Source organism: Protopterus annectens, chromosome 1.part1 (assembly GCF_019279795.1).
Source record: "Protopterus annectens isolate FY-2018-M chromosome 1.part1, PAN1.0, whole genome shotgun sequence".
NCBI lineage: Eukaryota > Metazoa > Chordata > Ceratodontiformes > Protopteridae > Protopterus > Protopterus annectens.
Window position 1 is genome coordinate 42808243 of NC_056726.1, and position 19678 is coordinate 42827920.

A 19678-nucleotide genomic window follows, 5' to 3' on the forward strand; every position below is an offset into this window, starting at 1 on the left:
TTTTCTTGGAATCAGTGCTACGTTATGTATGGGTGATAGACTGTAATGTAATTAATGTGAAAAGAAGTTATGTCTCACCATAACATTTCATCTGTGTTGCTGATCTTCATTCATTCATCACAGATGGGTTTGGTTCTGAGCCCTCAGAACCGAGTCAGCCTTATACCAAAGCTCATGCCAGTCAAAAACTCTCAAGCTAAGAATTATCCATAATCCCCTTCTCCCTGTTATCTCAGATTGAGTTTGCCCTAACACGTAAAGCAGAGGCTGTCTATGAGCAAAAAAACCTTATCCAGGAAGTGGACCCAAATATTCCCCAGGAGCCTCTAGGAGGGAAGGAAGTTGGGACATGATGAATGGATGAAGATCACCAACACAGATGGAACATTATGGTAAGACATAACTTCTTTATCTGATGTTGTTAATCTTCATTCCATTCATCATCGATGGGACAGAGTCCCCAGCTACCTTATATCCATGGGTGGCCCTATGGAAGAACATTCCTGAGCACCAGTGAACCAAAGATCGCCCTTCCCTGGGAGACCAGATTCAACTTGTAATGAGTGATAAAGGTATGGGGGGAAGCCCACATAGCTGCTGCACAGATGTTGTCCATTGAAGCTCTGGAGTGAAACACCACAGAAGTTGCCATTGATCTTGTGGAGTGAGCCCTGATGTTTGGTGAACAGATTTCCTTTCTAGGTTATAAATAAAAATTATAAAGTGTCTCTGAGCCATTTGGATAGACTCACTTTAGAGAGTGACTTTCCCATTTTTGGACCAGAAAAAGAAATAAATAACTGGTCTGATTTCTGATTGTTTTTGTTCTGTCTAAGTAAAAACCTCAATTGTCTGTGAACATCCAGTAAATGTAAGCAATACTCTCCCTTGTTGGAAAATTTAGGAAAAAACACAAACAAATCAATAGTCTGATTAATGAGAACTCGGAAATTACTTTCGGCAGGAAAGAAGGATTGGTCCGTAGTGATACTCTGTCCTTGTGAAAAATCAAGTAAGGATGCTTGGTACAAAGAGCCTGGAGCTCGGAAATGTGTCTGGCCGCAGTAATAGCCACCAGGAAAAGAGATTTCCAAGATAGAAACTTGATGTCACACATGGCTGCCGGCTCAACGGGGGCCGTGTCATGGCTTGCAAAACAAGCGTGAGACTCCAGGGTTCTGTGGGCTGCTTAACTGGAGGTCTTGAATGATAGATTCCTTTCAAAAAGGTTTTGCTCAAATGGTGATAAATTAAAGAGGAGTCACCAAAACCAATGTGAAAATTCAAAATGGCAGCTAAATGCACATGAATAGTTGATGCCTCGGCAACCTCCTCGAAAAAGTTAGATATGTACTGGAGTACAGCAGAGATGGGTGCAGAAAAAGGGATCTAGTTCTCTCTTTCTAGACCAAATTGAAAATCATTTGTATTTGTCAGCATAAAGTTTCCTGGTAGATGGTTTATGCGAAGCCAGAATAATGTCACGTACTGGAGAGGAAAGATTGCAATGCCTGGCAATCGCTGGAAGTGGAGAAGCCAAGCTGTGAACTTGAGGCTGGACAAATTTGGGTGGCTCAACCCTTGAGGGTGAGAGATCAGATCTGGAGTTGGATCCAAGATCCATGGTCTGCAAAGAAGATGAGGCCAGAGAAGGGGGAACCATACCTGTCGGGGCCAATATGGTGCTATGATGATCATTTTGCTTTTCAACCAAAGAACTTTCTTCAGAACTTGAGGAATCAGAGGAATGGGAGGATAAGCATAAAGTAGTCCCTTGGGCCAATCGTAAAGAAGAGCATCCCTCTGGGAGTCCCCCTGCGGGGGAATTAGGGAAAAGTAGTTGCTGCACTTGTGGTTGGACAGGGAGGCGAATAGGTTGCAGCAAGGCTGACCCCAATGGCTGAAGATCTTTGCCACTAAGTTGGAGTTGAGGGACCACTCATGAGGCAGGAAAATGTACCCGCATAATTTGTCTGTGATCACGTTGGATTTCCCCAGGATATGCATTGCTATCATTTGGAAGCTATCTCGTATTGCCAAACTCTCATGGCCTCTCGACATAGGGGATAGGACTTGGTTCCTTCTTGTTTGTTGATGTACCAAACTACTGACATGTTGTCCAATTGGATAGCAACTGTTCCTGAAGGAACGGCAGACTGAAGTGCTTGCAATGCCAAAAGCACTGCCCTCAGTTTTAGAACATTTATATGCAGCTTGGCCTTTAAATCGGACCATGTGCCTTGGACAGTCATTCCCTGATAATGGCCCCCCAACCTATCAGGGAAGCGTCCGTGGTCATGATGGCACTGGGTTCAGGGGGATGGAAGCGTCAGCTCCAAAGTACTGCATCTGGCTTCATCCACCAAGAAAGACCTAGTTTGCACCGATTTGTAATACGAATCTGGGAGGACAATGGTTGTTTAATTTGGGTACCACTGGGTTAACAGAAGCCACTGTAAGAATCTCATGTGAAACCTTGGTAGGGGTATTATAGATATGGATGCTACCATTGACCCTAACAACTGCAGGACCTGTCGAGCCAAAACCAAGTCGTAGCAGAGTATCACTCAGAGCTGGATCCTTAGTCTTTGAAGCCTGTGATCTGGAAGAGAGATCAAGCAAGAACGGGTATTGAACGTTAACCCCTATAAACTCCAGGGTTTGGGTTGGAGTTAGATTGGACTTTTCCCAGTTTATGGATATTCCCAGGCGATGCACCAAAGAAAGGGTATAGTGCAAGGCTGTTACCAGTAGATGCTTGGTGGGGGCGGTGAGGAGCCAGTCGTCCATATATGGAAGCACCCGGAATCCTTGCAGTCTCAAGTGAGTTATCACTGTTGCCATGCATTTGGTGAACACTCTGGGGGCTGTATGGAGTCCAAAGGGCAGGGCATGGAATTGGTAATGATTGGCTCCAGCCGGAAGTGAAGGAACCTTATGGAGCATTTGTCCATCTTGATGTGGTAATATGCATCCTGAAGGTCTATCGAGCAGATCCAATCGGCTTCCTCCAGAAAAGGGAGAATGGACTGAACCGTGACCATCCACAGCTGAGGTCCAAAATTGGTCTCCAGTCCCCTGTCTTTTTTGGCATCAAAAAGAACTTCGAGTAAAATCCGGTCTGGTGGGACTTTCTGGCTGAATATTTTTAAGTACAGCTTTTCTATTTGTGGAGGTGCTTTTTCCCTTAGATTGGGTGGAATGTCTGGGATTCTTTTTGGTGATTTTGGGTAGGAGTCGAATGGGATTTGGTAAATTCTGGATATTATCTTCTGCACCCAAGAGTCGGTGGCAATAGATAGCCAGGCAATGAGGTGCAGAGAAAGACATCCCCCGACTGCTTCCAGAGGAAAGCAATCGAGCCGCTCTTCAGGAGCACTGATAGGGTTGTCCAGAGAAGGAATCTCTGGAACCCTGGTTACGTGAATCCCCTCTGCCTCTGTAGGGGCATCTTTCAAAAGAGTTGCCCCCATTGCCTCTGGGGGTGAACTCGCCATGTGTGTCATGAAAAGAACCCTGAGATTTTTTGTGCCACAATTTCCCAGTCCTCTGGTTCCTGGAAAAGGGATGCTGAGGAGTGGAGAAACGTGCACCAACTGCAGACAGTGTCTTACCATCCTGCTCACACCTGGCTAATGTGTCCTTCACTTTACGGCCAAACAAGGAAGACACTTCCACTGGAGCATTAAGGAAGGAAGACTTAAAAGGATCTGCAAAGTCATACAGGTGCATCCAGGAGTGACGTCTCATAACTACGCCTGAACCCGCAGCTCTGGCTGCCACTTCAGTTGCATGTGAAATCAACCTCACGGATGAATTAGAAATTGATTCCAGGGTCACTAGCTGCGAGGCTACCTTGTCATTAACCTCGTCAGACACCTTTCCTGACAGAGTACCAGACAGTTCGGAGATGAGGTCTCTCTGGAGTCTGGTGAAATGTGCCAGGTAGTTCAATGACCGGATAGCAAAGGTTGATGAAGCAAAAACTCACTTCCCCAGTTTGTCCACTGCTTGGAACTCCCTGTTAGGTCGGTGAACAGTGTGGCTCTCCTCAGCAAGCTCTTTCTTGGTGGCTGCCACCAGCACCATAGCATCTACCAGTAGACCTTTTGACCAATGAGGATGTTCTTCAGGGGGAGAGAAGAATCTTGTCTGCTCTCATGGGGATTGCTTCAACCACGTCAGGGTTCTTCCAGGCACGCTACACCACAAGCTGAACCAACTCGTTTGCAGGCGGGGTCACCCAGGAGGTAGATGGTCAAGCACAAAAGGCCTGTATGATTTCTCCGAGGAAGGGTTTTTGGGCTTCCAATCACCCCTCTGTTTCAAGATCTCCAGGATGTCTCTGAAGAAGACATCTTCAGGGGGTGATTGTGGGAACCCTTCCCTTTCATTGTAATCTGTATCCTCGGTGAGGAGAGTCCACATGCTTCTACTTGCATGATTTCTTCCTAGGAACCTCCTTAGTGGGAGCTTCTAAGAAGAACCCAGAAGAAAGAGCACCCTGCAATAGGGTCTCGTGCAGCTCCCCTGCTCAATCCGGGATGGTGGCCTGTGACAGCTGCAGCACAGGGGGGAGGACACAGGTGTTTTGACGCCGAAGGCTTGCTCATGCAGGCAAGAGCCCTCTCCATCACCTGGAAAGCAGGGCTGCCTGAAGAGGGATGGGAGCCCAGAACCGAGAAGGACAACTTCGGGCCAGGGTCACACCCCGTCTGTTAAGCCTGCTCCCAGGAGTGGAGCCTCAAGCTGGATAGGTACCGATAGGATTCCTGGGGCCGTGTACGGCACTGTAGAAAAGGCCGATGCCAAATTTGGAACTGAGGGGCCTGTAGTCCAATCGCGGGCATGAGGAAGATCCAGTTCCAATGGAACTGAAGGCCAAAGAGTTGACTCCGGGGCAGAAGTGAGATCCACTATCAGCACCGAAGCCGAGGGTGCCAAGAGAGGCGTCAGCGCAGAGGGCTTCGGAACCTGCAAGGAGGACAAAGGAGGAGAGTAAGATAGAGTCTGTGAAGCAGAAAACCCAAGTCCTAGAAGGGACTGGGATTTAGAATCAGAAGGAATCCTCCTGGCTGTCAGCAGCTGGTCCACAAGTCACATCACATCGAGTTTGCAGAGGCTCCTGGTGGATCTAGTGGATATCCCCGAAGGGGACTCTGGATGCTCTAAGAAGGGACTATAAGCCTGTCCCAAGAAGAGGTCCACAGATGGGGAATATCGGGTTTGTGCTTGCACGTCTAACGGCACCACTGTCTCCATTTTTGAGACTATAGGAGCAGCAATGTCTATCTGAGTTATCTGAGCCATGGAAGGGCTCGGAGTTGTAATCAGGGTTGAGGTAAAAATTTTTGCATCAGTCTCATTTGGTGCCATAGACGTTGTTGGTGCCGAGGAAGTCGGCATCGATGCTATAGACATAGATGGTACCGAAGACGGTGCCGTAGGCGAAGACTTCTGTTCCAGAGCAGAAAGCTTTGGAATTTTTGGTTTTGGCGGTCTTACCTTCTCTCCAGAGGGTGAGGAGGGAACGGAATGTGGCCTCTTCTTTTCTTTTCTAGTAGGGGGTGAACCCTCTGACGCGGAGAGCACCTCTGAGAAAGGCGATTTGAGAAGGCCCTTCAAAATTAATTTATTTTTACGCTCATTCAAGGTACATGAGCTAAACCCAAAACAGAAGGAGCAAGGGGGTTGTACTGAGAGATGAGGCACTCCCAAACAGTAAACACAATCATCTTGAAGGTCACTATTAGGCATTTTCCTCACACACTTCAGGCATTGTTTGAAGCCTGAAGCGCCCTTTTTATCAGACATGTTAATGCCAAGAATACCAACAATACAAGACGAGAAAACCAACAGATTACCACAACTAAGCACACGACTATAACTAGCTAGAAAGTAGGGAGAAAATACCAACAATGGTATAAAAGAATTACCACAGCGGGTAGAGAGAAAGGTGTGCACCAGTGATGGTACAAAAATTACCAACAGGTAGTTGACAGGTAAGTTGGAAAGAAGACTTAGTGATACACAGGCACAGGAAAGTAACACACTATCTGAAAACACACAACTATTTAGAAATATCAACAATATCAAAATATCCCAAAAATATCAAAGACAGCTGAGAGCTGGTTTGAACTCGGCTTTACGACAACGCGGCAAAAGAGATCTGAGGTAATAGGGAGAAGGGGATTACAGGTAATTCTTATCTCGAGAGTTTTTGGCTGTCACAAGCTTTGGTATAAGGCTGACTCTGTTCCGAGGGCTCAGAACCAAACTCATCGGTGATGAATGGAATGAAGATTAACAACATCAGATCAATTGTTTTGCCTCAACTTCCTTGTACCATTTTTGCTGTAATGAGATTCTGGCTAGAAAGTAGTCCAGCTAGACCACTTGTTAAAAATAAATACTGAAAAATCCTAGCTGGATAATAAGGGTATTAAGGGAACATTGGAAATAAGTTGTTATAACCCAGTCTGTGATGCAAACAAGGGTAGCAATGACCTATCTGTTGCAGTTCCCTGTGAACTCAAGTCCTGCACTTCAATAACATATCCACCAATTTTTGGGACAAGCATTGCTTGCAAAACATCTCTGTGAAGAAGTACTTAAGAGCACTAAAGCTCACTTCTGCTCATGCCCATTAATAAATAGTGCTTTACTCCACAGGCTCAGTACAGCTCATTTATGGTGACATCCTTGTCTTTTTAGTTAATTACTACTAAACTCTGTCACATATTCTGTACAAGTAATAATGTAATTACCGATAGAAGCTTGCTAACATAGGTTTCTGTATTAGGCTATTACTTTACTGAAAAATGACTCACTGCATTAGTGTGTATGCCAAAGTCTCTTATCTCTAGTATGAACAAGGTGAAGCAAAACAACAGAAGCTACGGGACAGTGTCTCAAATATGAATGCATCTGATCTGTCCCATGTGAAATTTCCTAAATAAAAATAATAATCATAACTAGGTAAGCACACTAGACAAACAGTCCCTTTTCATGGTTGACTCTGGAGTAATGTTTGGTTAATTGACTTGGTCAGGGTCACACAGTAGGCACATAAGAGTTGAGGATATCAAACCCTACACCACAGGAACTACAGCTTGCTGCCTTAACCCTCTGTGCCAACAGACAAACTGCACAGAACTCAGACAAAAGAACATAGTTCAGCATCATAGGTTTCATCTGTGCTACACAGTTAGAGAGTCTGCTAGGGCAATGCATCTATCTGTATTAGGGCAAACATCCTAGAATAAAATTAAGATAAACTGTGTTTCAAATTATATGTCAGACAATTACTGTCTTTGACAGGTTCAGCAACAACTAGAAAGGATAACTGCCTAACTGCAGCAGCACATTTTATACGTTTAAATTAATAGTACCTTTGGGGAAAAAAGTGCATTCAGACTAGTCAGCTTCTTTGTTAGATGTAAAAATTTTAAAATAAAGACGGGCTTATACGTTCCTAGTATGACTTACCTAATAAAAATAAATAAATAAATAATGAACTTACCCACAAGAACCCATGTTCCACAGATGAAGGCTCAGATGTAATCGAGTATCCATTGTATGGTTCAGGGTTATAAACCGCACACTCCACCTACAAAATAAAGCACTTTTACAGTAACACTCATATTCACCTTTTATAATACAAAGCCCCTGGACATCATTCATATTCCCTGGTGACTTCACTGCTGGAACAATTAAGATATGTAGCCGATTATTGTCCATGAAAATGTTTGTTTTATGTATTGACTAGAGATGCTTACACTAGCTATCATTTAACTTTCAGTGCATTCAATATGACCTATTGAGAAATAGAAAGCAGACATTTCTAACATATTGATAAGGAAAAACATCATCAAAGCACTTAATCTTCTTCTTTTGGCTTTTCCCGGTTAGGGGTCGCCACAGCGGATCACTGGTCCGCTCATGACTGGCAGTGGACATTGTACGGTGTTGAGTTGCCAGCCCGGCGCCCAACCTTCCACCGAAGGCACACACATGCACACACTCACACATAGGGGCAATTTAGAGTGTCTAATCCACCTACAGCATGTCTATAGGATGTGGAAGGAAACCGGAGCACCCGGAGAAAACCCACGCGACCACAGGGAGGACATGCAGACTCTGCACAGAAGGCACCCCAGCCAAGGATCGAATCAGAGAACCTCTTGCTGTGAGGCAGCAATGTTAACCGCTGCACCACCGCGGCCGTCCCATCAAAGCACTTTATATGAGTGAAAAATAAAAGCTTGCTGACATTTCTTGTGTTAGACAAGCTGGGGCATATTTCAATTTCCCTTTACATCTTGATAAAATCTGATAAACTTTAGATGTACAGGTAGCTAATTGAAATACACTGATAGACACAAATGCAGACACAGAAATCAGTACAGTATAGCACAAACTAGATGCAAATGGTTTTCATTGTGGCCCGATTGTTTCTTGTCCCTTCACTTGTTTTGTTACTCTGTTAAGTATACTGTACATTTCTTATTTTCTGGGGGGTTGCTTGATTTGGTTTCTGAAGCTACTACTTTTTGTTTTTGAATGTGACACCTTTTCCAAATTAGCATTCTCTATGTTTGATGTCAGATGGATAAACAGAGACAGAAAAGCCTGCACAAATGTACAATACAGCAAAAGAGATGGGCAGCGAAGAGAACAAACATACAGATTGACATGCACTTAGATACTTTACAAAGTACTTCTTGCTAGCTTAAAGTACACTGTACAAGAAAGCTAAGGTGGGAGCCAATGTAATAATATACAAATAATCAAAATACACGATAACAGCTTGCATTTTATTATACTTAATTGGAATAAAAATATTCAAACTTAAAAATTCAGTATGCCATGGATGGTACTACTTGCCGTCCATATATGGCAGATCAAACCAGCACTAGAAAAGGTTTGAATTCCACCAGTGCCAACCAGTGTACCAGCTGGGCATGTAAGGGGCAGGGGCTAAAGCTCTTAGATCCACTCCACTATCCCAGTTAATTCTAATATCTACCACAGGGATGTTGTCACAAGTCATACCACTGGTACCCAGCAGGTTAAAGTCAAAATATAAAAGTGCACACAAACTGGATTCAATAGCCATTTCATCTTCAACATAATGTAAGCTTGCCCAAACAGCATACAGGGAATATGAACTGCTGTCCTGGTCTTCCAGCATTCATGGTCAGATTAGGACTACACATATGCACTGCTGTCTTGTGTAAGAGCTTCCAGCATTCATGTTCAGATTAGGACTACACATATGCACTGCTGTCTTGTGTATGGGCATCCAGTATTCATGCTCAGATTAGGACTATACCTATGCACTGCAGTCTTGTGTATGGGCTTCCAGCATTCATGCTCAGATTAGGACTACACACTGATTACTTACAGAGTTAAATATTTACTCAAAAATCCCAAGATCTTTTCTTACCAATCTCAGTTTGAACCACAGTATCATCTAGTACCCTTTATCCATGACAACTACATTTCAAATTACTGTACACACACACACACACACACACACACACACACACACACACACGTACACAATTCCCAGGGACCCCCCCCATACACACACAATTCTCACAACTTTCTTCTTGTCATGGTGGTATGGCTACCACTCTAGATACAGTTAGAGATCAAATGCACCAGCTACCTGATCATTCCTGATTTAACTAAATGTAAATAATATGCTGAAGTGATCTGGCTAATGAAGGTGGATACTTTCCAACCTACCGCACTAAATAATGCCCTCTTCTCAGATAATGAACACCATTGCATAAATAAATAAATAAATAAATAAATATCAGCCACACATTTTTAAAAGTGAACATGTTAAACTTTGCTTAAGCAATAGCAAGGTCAAGACTGTGTTACTATGCATTAAATATGCAGATTGTAGGGCAATGCTCAAATATACAAATAATATACAAATGACTGTTAGCTCTATAGACATAATATTTAAAGAAGGATCTGATCTACAGCTAAATAAATACCATAGCTGTCTCTTACTGAAGAATACTGGACCTAGCAATTCTAAGTCAGTAAAATGATTCACTACCGTCTCCCAATAACGTTTGACAGACTTTACACTGGTGTCAGATCCAGATATATACATCTCAGCTTATTATCTATTTGCTATTTGATACTCATAGCAGTAAGTAGAATGCAGTTAAGTGTAGCTTTAATAATGCAAATAAAGTATCAAATTCCAGAAGGTAAATAAGCAACAAAGCATGCACAAAGGTGACAATTTAACTAGAGTGTAGTATTCTTAAACTCTACCACAGCAGCAGAAACAACTTGCATCCCTTGCATTCCTTTTTGTTTGTTCTTCTTATACTTCTGTTCTGCAGAAAACATGTTCACCTACAGAAGTCTTGAAGCATGGTCTGACTAGGGTGACTGAGTCGTCTTGATTAGTGATTATGCCAGTTTTCTGCCAATGAGTTTTGATTTGTCATTTTGTTGACACAAAGCAACTCTTAACCAGGTTATATGATAGAAAGAATACCTTGCTCAGAAAATGGGAGGGGCTGCATCAGACTACATCACTTCTTTTTCTCACACAACAGAAGAAAAGCTAACTTAACATTAAACAGGCCTTTCCACATTCAGACTCCCACATACAGTGACATTTCTCACTTGATTACTAATGACTGCTTCATTTGAATAATCCTACAACTGAATTTGTTATGATCTTTTTTCTTTCTGACTCTAAACTGTTGTGTGACTTAATTACATTCAAGTAATTAAGTCCATCCTGAGAAACTACAGGACGTTATATATTTCAGTTCCAAGTTTCATATAAACTTTTTCCTTTAATTTCCTTTTTTTTCATCTTTTGTTTGAGAGAGAAAAGGTCAAACATTCTCAGACCCCAAAAACACATATATTGCAGATTCCTGAGCTTAAATATAACTTTACAAATGTGCTAATATTCTGAACTAAGAAAGAAAATAATTACATTTTAAATCAGGTTTTCCGAGCACTTTGGATACCATAGTTTATCTGGTCATTCTAAACATGTTTCCAGCTCACTGGAATTAGCAAGTGAAGCCTTTAAAGCATAGTTTGAAGAACTATATAAAAAACAAAGGGGTGGTGCACAGTCTGGTTAAGTTTGTATTTGAGGAAGACAATTTCAAATGGAATAAACCCATTAGACTATAAGAAGTGGAGAAAGCTATATAAAGCTATACAAAACATCAAGAGGCAAGGCTCTGGGCCCAGATAGGGTCTCTCAGGAATTTTAGAAATAAGGTAAAAAGGAAGTAGCAAGAGCTAAAAAGTTGGAAGAAACAAAAATACCACATAAAACCTGCCAGAATAATAGTCATACAGAAGACCAAGGGAGATATAACAGACCTGGTCAATTACACTTTTGAATTTTATCATAAAAACATTAGCATAAATTCTAGCACAGAGACCCGGTGACATTATGCCCAAACTGGGCATAAAAAGCAGGGATAGTGTTACCTAACATTAAGAAACTTTCAGTACAGTAAGGTGTGAGTTCTTATTTGCAATATTACATAAATGATGTCTAGGAGACATGGATAATGGATAAAGATGTTACATGAAAGTCCCACCTCTGATGTAGCAATACATAACGATGTACCTACACATCAAGAAATCTAGAAATAAAGATAGAAGAACTGGCTTTGTGAATTCATGAAGTCTGGGAAAAGAAGCAACAAACAGCTGGTAAAGTCATGTTCCAGTTATATGCTCATGATTGTATTCTGACCAGACACTACCTTGGGTACTAGATATATTTGAACATTTTCATAAAAGATCAGAATTAAAATTAAACCACAATAAAACAACCCTGCTTAGAGTAGGAGAAGGTAAAGGAAGTGGCACAATAAAAGACATAAAAGAAACCGAATACATAACATACCTTGGATTAGAAGAAGGCTACATACATGTATGAACAGTTATAAGAAATTTAGAGAACTTATACAAAAACGATAAACACACTGCTAAACAAGAGTTGTGACAGAACATAAGTTACAGTTCATGCACATCAAGTTAACTGGCAGGCCTCAGTCAGAACTTCCTGTTCAATCCTTACTGCATCCATAACTATTTCCTTCACCTTTTCCTCCGAGAGCTTACTGACAACATACCCCTAGGGTCTGACCCAGTAGTCAGGGACTGGGGGACACACACAGACACTAATCTAGTCTTTGACCGTCATGTGTCTATGGTAGTGAGGACATCATTCTATGTTGTGCAACTGATAAGCAAAGGTGTGGCATCTAGATCCAAGGAAGTCATTGTTCCACTGTATTCGGCATTCATCAGACCTATCATTGAGTACAATGCCCCCTATGGTACGTACCTAACCACGCATATCCAACAATTGGAACGTCCACAGAGGTTCCTCACTAAAATAACACAAGGCATAAGTAACATGTCCTGTGCAGACCACCTAAAGGCCCTATCCCTGTATTCTCCTACAGGTTGTTGAGGGAAGATCTATGCCTGGCATACAAGGCATTGTTGACTCCACTCTTATGGACATTCTGCATTATCCACAAAACAAACAGCACCAGAATTACTCGTTTGAAAGACTTACACCTTGCCTGTGATCTAAATAGGACATGCTAGAGAGATAGGTATGTATCCCAGAGACTACCCCTTCTCTGGAACAGGCTCCCCATCCATGTGAAGCAGAGTTCCTCCCTAACCTGATTCAAGTGTAACCTGGACACTTGGATGGGGAACAGGAAATTCATCCCTAATTTGGACTTATGTCTCTAATGGACACAGGTAGCCTGTAAATGGTTCATCTCCCAGGCCCCTGCTTGCAAATGTTTCACCTCCCACACCCCTGCTTACACTTATCAAGGGTATCAGAACTTGTTAGAGATTTGTGATGCATGGCTAGGCTTAAAAAGGCCCCTGTGGTCATTAGCCTAGTAAACACCTGATAACTATGACCTATGAACCTATATACTATAGTACATAAGATAAAGGTGAGTCATTCTATGATGCTTCTTTGTATAATATATATAATCAGACATATGCTAATGAGATATAACCATCCACTACTAGAAAAGATACAGAATTAACTGAGGAGTACATAGAATCCCTGGCAGGAAATGCTAACAGAGGGGGGATTAGGACTGATACATATCCTGTCTCAAATTGTAACACTTAACTTGGCACAATGGATCAGACTTCATGAAGAGGGCATGAAGGCCAAAACATAGGAAGAAAAAGAACTACCGGTATATAAAGAACATAAAGGGTAAATATTAAGATGGAAATGGGAGACTGGACTAGGAGGCATGTTAAGGAAATTACCCATAGTTTGAGATCAAGCTAGAGATTAAAAGTGTAACACATGAACAGATACATACAGAATGGTAAGAACTGGGGATAACTAGCTGGAAGCAACTATTTGAGTTGGACAGTTTAAACAATAATGATATAGAGGTAGAAGTAAAAAGACTAATGTATGATAAACTACAAAATCAATTAAAGGTCAGAGATGAATATTTTGAAATATTTAACACACTGATAAACATTTTATTAAGGTATACTAATCTGACAATGGAAGCAAATAACGGGCTAAGTGGAAAAAATGGAGCTGTATAAAAATGAAGAGGGACTCTGATATATATAAAATTATCAGAGTACAGAAGTGAAAAAAGAACAGCTATGTTTGAATGGTTATGACTGGTTAAGGAAAATGCACAAGAGGGAATAACACATGATGAATGGTTGACTTGGGAAAATGCTCACTACCTCAGAAAATGGTTTAACATATGGCACACATAATGAATGGACTCAGACTTGGGGAAATGCACACTTCCTTAGAAAATAGCCTAATATACAGTATAATCAGATGAGAATATTACACTTATGGTATAACACAATGAGACAGAAGATGTGAGAATAGTGTTGGATACATTGAGCAAACAAGGCAGGAATGAATGGGGGTGAGGCAAAAATGTCAGCAAGTGACAAAGGGAAGGGAACATGGGAGGCCCTAGGGCTGGAATTGAAAGGAAGGAACTATGACAGGAAACAGAAGAGCGTACTGTGATAGTAATGTAAGAATTTGTTCCAAAAACAGCAGTTGCGAGGAAATGGAAAACAGCACATACTTAAAGCAGGTTCAGCCTGAGATATGAACATGTTGGAATTCCTTGTAATCTATAATATTAAAGTGCACAGCACTGACCTAATACCAAGGCTTGCTTAAGAAAACAGTAATAGTAACATCACATAAAATCTAGTGAGAAAGTAATCTATTTTATGAAGGGGTTTTCATGTGTACTAACAAGGTACTGACCTACATTATAAAATCCTAAAATCTGACTTCTTCCAAAATCTTCTTAAATTGCATAAATATCTCTTAATCTTCTCAGGTAACCTATTCTGTCATTTAATGTTATTAATTATGTGTTCTTTTTATTTTAATTAAACATCTCCATAATTATGTCAAATCTGAGCTAAATCTACACAGCACAACTAAATGACATGGCATCAGGAGAGATGGTTTGTACTGTCTACTGTCATAAACAAAGGCACGTCCCTGCTGGGTATGGGCAGACACACACAAACGCGCACATATACACACACTTGTGCAGATGCAGTAGTGTCTACATACACTGCATCTCCTCCAAATTTACTCAATGCTTCACGAGGAAGAAGAATGCTTACTAAACTTGACAGGGCACATAATGCAAAAAACTGCCACAAACTAATAGTTACTTAACTCAAGATTAGTTATATCTTCTGAAGGAAAACCATTTTTAGCAGGATGTAACACTTATCTAAAACATGTATAGTATCTTTTGAAGAAAAACAGTTTTGGCACAAAGTAACAGTTACTTAACTTAATCATAGTTAGACAGGACCACAACACCATAGGAAATACAAGGCAACTGAATCTTACAACCGCATTTATGCCTCGCCAGTACACAGCCTTAGAATACACTTCCTTCTGGAAGAAAGCTAGGCCAGTCATACCAGGGAAGAATTTTTAAACTACCATTCAATCACCAAGTTCCCATATGAAGGAAGATAATGTATTACACTACTTAATTTGGTGCAATATTATATTCCAGAGGTGGGGAAGCTAGTAAGAAACAAACCTAGCTCTCTTTTTACTTATTTGTCAGTAAAAAATTACATCCCTTGTTCTAGAATTTGTTGGATTATTTGTCAAGAGCAAGGAGACCCAGGACATGGAAGGCACGTCACAGTTCTTCCCTTAGGAGTCCATAAGATACGGACTAAAGGAACTGTGCTTTTAGTCTCTTCTGTTAGCTTAGCATTTCTAAGCCTATGATCATCTTAGTTAGGGTCCTCTTGGGTCTTTCTAGTTGTTTGATATGTCTACTGAGGTATATCATAAACGGAGCATTGTATGTAATTATAGACCTAATCAATGCTGAATATAAAGGAACAATGACCTCCTCGATCTGGACAATACTCCTTTGGCAATTAGATGCAGTACATAGAAGGACTTTCTGACTACTGCCTTTACATGATGCACCACGGGGAGGGACTTACTAACCCAAGTTCCAAGATCTTGAACAACATTCTCATTTTGAAGAGGGGTACTGTCTATGTTGTGAGCTGGGGGAGAAGCTGTCTACCAAATGTGGCAATATTGTACTTTTTTGCATTTAATCTGAGCCTATTTTTTGTAAACCAGGTAGTTACAAACATAAATTCATGAAGAAAATATTTGGTGTTGATGGTGATTTGACAGTAACTCCTAGTTTACATCATCTGCAAACTCAGTTAACCTGAGGTCTTAGTTCATGGTCTGGCAATCAGAAAAGTAAATATCAGACAAAAGCTATCCCAGACCTGAGCCCCGAGGGACACCACTGGTTCTTCTCACTCTGTTATGATGCACCTGTTACCAGCATTGTGTAGCTTCACTCTTTTCACCAATTTGCTGTTCATTTCATTACATGAGATGCATTTGTAAAGTGCTAAGCTTACTAACTATGCTATCAAGGAGGATGATGTCAAATGCCATGGCTACGTCAAGGTATGCAATCTGGATAGTATTACCATTGTGAACAGCCTATATTACATTTTCAGTTAATTAGATTCATTTGACATGATCTGCCATTAATAATGTCAAACTGCTGCATCTCTTGCCTGATGAGATTTTTCATACCATAGTTTCTCTAGTCATTCTTAATATGTTCCATGGCTTTGACAGACATGTCAGGCTGATGGGCCCGTAATTCTGGCAGTCAGTGGTTGGACCCCTCTTATGCAGTGGCAACACCCCTGCTGTGCACCAGGGACAAAACCAGTGCATAAACTCAGAATAAATAGTTTAAGCAGTAGGTCTGCCAGTGCTTGCTTGGTACTGCTTATTAAATAGCCAGGTATATTACCAGGTGCCAGTCTTGTACAGCATCTTTAGGGGCGATAGGAGTCTGAGAGATGCAGGGATAACTGTACCTTGGATAGCCATCTCTGGAGTAAACATCACAATGAATTTGATTGCTAATATGTTGGCAATTTCTCCTGCATCAGGTGGTGTCACTATGAATAAGTTCAGAGTTATGTTCAATGTTATTTTTTTAGTTTCCTAACTGAGCTAAAGAAGGATTTTTATTGTTATATCTTCAGATCCTAACACAAGTTAATTGGCTGATGTAGTGGCTCTAATAGTCATGTTCAAGCTTTTAGTCAATTTTCTGGTGTTATTCTTGATAATAGGGTTTTTTTGTCTACTGTATACTTTATCTTTAAAAAAAATTTGCAAAGTAATAGCTGCTTAACTCATGTATGGTTATACCTTTGAAGAAAACATTTTTTGGCACAGATTAACAGTTACTTAACTCATGCGTGGTATATCTTTTTGTTATAAGGAAACAGCTACTTAATTCATGCATGCTTATATCTTTTGAAGAAAAACTGTTTTGGAGCAAAGTATAGCATATGCACAAAAATATATTTTATTTATTATTATTTATTTTACATTTGTTAACCGGGTTAATCCAGCTGAGCGTTTAGCTTGTTTTCAGTGGAGACCCGAGGAGAAAAGCTCCGCAGTCAGTATTTGCATTTTACATGCAATTAATAAGACATTTTCATTTGCATTTGAAGCTAGTTAAAGTGATAACATTTACAGTAAATCATACAGTAAAACAGTTGGGTACAATGTCTGAAATTGTACAGTAAAAAACATTTACAATAAATCATACAAAAGCAGATGGGTACAATGACAGAGGTCATACTGCAGAAACGTAGGTACAATGCGATGAAAGGAATACAGTATTCATAATTCTTAAGTGGTTACATACAGTATAGTTACAGGAGGAGTAGAAAGGGGATGAAGTGATTAAGCATAGAGATGGAGGGGTAGATGATTATTAAGCTAGACAGTAGAGTAGAACGGAGGGAGAAGGAACAGAAGGGGTTGGGTAGTTTCAGGGAGGACCATTTGTTTGTTAGGTATCTCCAAGTGGCTAGTTTGAAATGTCTGGTTTGGTCAAGTGACCTAATTTCTAGGGGTAGTTGGTTCCAAGTTGTAGCAGGGTTATAGTTACAGAGTAGACATCCTGTTTAGGTTTTGGGTTTATAGATCTGTAGGAAGTTCTAGTCTGAGCTACTTAGTGTCCTGGTTGGGGAATATTTAGATATAATAGATAGAAGACTAGGGCAGAAAGATGGTAGATAGAGGATGGAGTAGATAATTTGCAGTTGATGTAGTAGCAGCAAATGAGGGAATTCAAGCCAGTCTAATTGCTTAAGAGATAGGCAACGGTGTGACTTGTAGGTTTGATTTGCAGCAAATCTAGCAACCTTATTATATGTAGTTTTGAGTTTAGTTATGAGTGTGGTATTAAGATTTGTAAATAACTGACAGCTATAGAGAAGTATGGGAAGAAGAAGAAATGCATGGGAGAGAGTTATTCTGGCTGTATTGGTTAGATGTCTTTTGTTACAGTAAAGGAGTCCAAGTTTCTGGTGAGTCTTTTTGAAAGAGGCAGTGACTTGGGGATCAAATTTAAGCTGATCGTCTATTATGACTCCTAGCAGTTTAGTGCTAGGCACAGCAGTAATGATACTGTTATTGCTTGATAGGATAGAAAATGTAGTTTTGAGATTGATGAGTTTTTTTTGGGAGGAAGAGTAGAAGCTTAGTTTTCTTGGGGTTGAGAATTAATTTGTTATCACAAAGCCATGTTTCTATAGTGTTGAATGATGCTTGGGTAGTAGAGTGAAGGTCAGATGGATTGTCAGCAATGGTGATGACTGTTGAATCATCTGCATATTGTACAAGTGTAGAACTGGGACAAGACGTGTAAAGTAGGTTGGTGAAAATATTGAATAGGAGTGGCCCAAGTATGGATCCTTGGGGGATACCCATTGGGACAATTAGGGGGGAGGATAGGGAAGAGTGCCATTTGACAGCTTGCTGGGGGTTAGAGAGATAGCTAGAAAACCAGGACATCGTGAAAGGAGAACAACATAAAAGAGAGAGTTTATCTAGGAGGAGGGGATGGGAGACAGTGTCAAAGGCTTTGGACAGGTCGAGGAACAGACATGAAACTAGTTTATTGTTGTCACGGGCCAGTGATACAGTGTTGATAAAGGATATTAGTGCAGTTGTAGTGCTATGTTTAGGACAAAATCTGTGTTGTGTGTGTGTTAGAAGGTTGTGTTGGTGAAGATACTGCATTATCTACTTGTGAATGCATTTCTCAAGGATCTTGGAGAGGGGTGACAGTATAGCAATTGGTCTGAAGATAGATATATCAGAAGAATTACCTCCCTTATGTATAGGTAAATTTATAGAATGTTTTCCATATTGCTGGAACATATGATTCAGAGATAGATCGATTGATCAGGATGGATACAAGATAGGCTAAAGGTTCAGCTGCAATCTGTAGGAAGTAAGAAGGTAGATTATCAGCTGAGGGGGAGCAGGGTTTGAGTTTAGAGAGTACGGATTTAACATAGTTAGTTGAGACTGATGTGAGGGAAAAAGAGTTTGAAGGATAAGGTGGAGAGGTTGAGAAAGTGGGGTTATTAGTACTTTTTCTAGTAGGAAGATCATTAATAATGGTAGTTATTGAGTTGATAAAATGATTGTTAAATGCAGTGGCAGTTTCTTCAGAAGTTTTATTCGGGTATGAGTTAGGAGGGTGAAGGGTTTCCTGGATGCAGTATATGACTGATTGTGTTCCAGAATTTTTTGGGGTCAGATTTTAGGGTAGTGGGAGGGTTTGCATAGAAGTTGATCTTGTCTTTGTTGATAATTTTCTTTATTTGATTCCTAAGTTCTTTATAGGTCTGTAGGAGAGAAGGGGTCTTGGTTTTAGTCCATAATTTCCATATCCTGTCATGTTTTTTTCATCAGGGCTCTAGTCGATTTGGTTAGCCAGAGAGCAGTATTAGCTTTGATTCTGATTGTTCGAAGGGGAGCAAGGGAGTTGAGGATGTTTAGGAAGGTGGAATTGAAACAGTGGACAGCTTCATCTAAGGGGTGTGTTGTGAGATGGGGCCAGTCAATTTGGGACAGTTGGTCAGAAAAAGAGTCTGGACTAAAGGAAGAGATTTTGCGGGAAGTGATAAACCTGAAAGGTCTGGTGAAATGGGGAGTGTGTCTAGTTACTGTGATAGGGCAGTGGTCACTAAGGGAGTTTGGTAGAGTGAGAGG

General features: G+C 40.8%; 1 protein-coding gene across 4 annotated transcripts in view; it reads right to left on the minus strand.

The window, feature by feature from the left end:
- ARHGEF10 (Rho guanine nucleotide exchange factor 10) overlaps window positions 1-19678 on the minus strand; it is a 2254368-nt gene that overhangs the window by 581104 nt on the left and 1653586 nt on the right. For all 4 annotated transcript variants that reach the window (XM_044073505.1, XM_044073484.1, XM_044073499.1 and 1 more), the window contains one exon: window positions 7523-7609. In XM_044073505.1, coding sequence (XP_043929440.1) covers window positions 7523-7609 — 87 coding nt within the window. The remainder of the gene's footprint in view (window positions 1-7522; window positions 7610-19678) is intronic.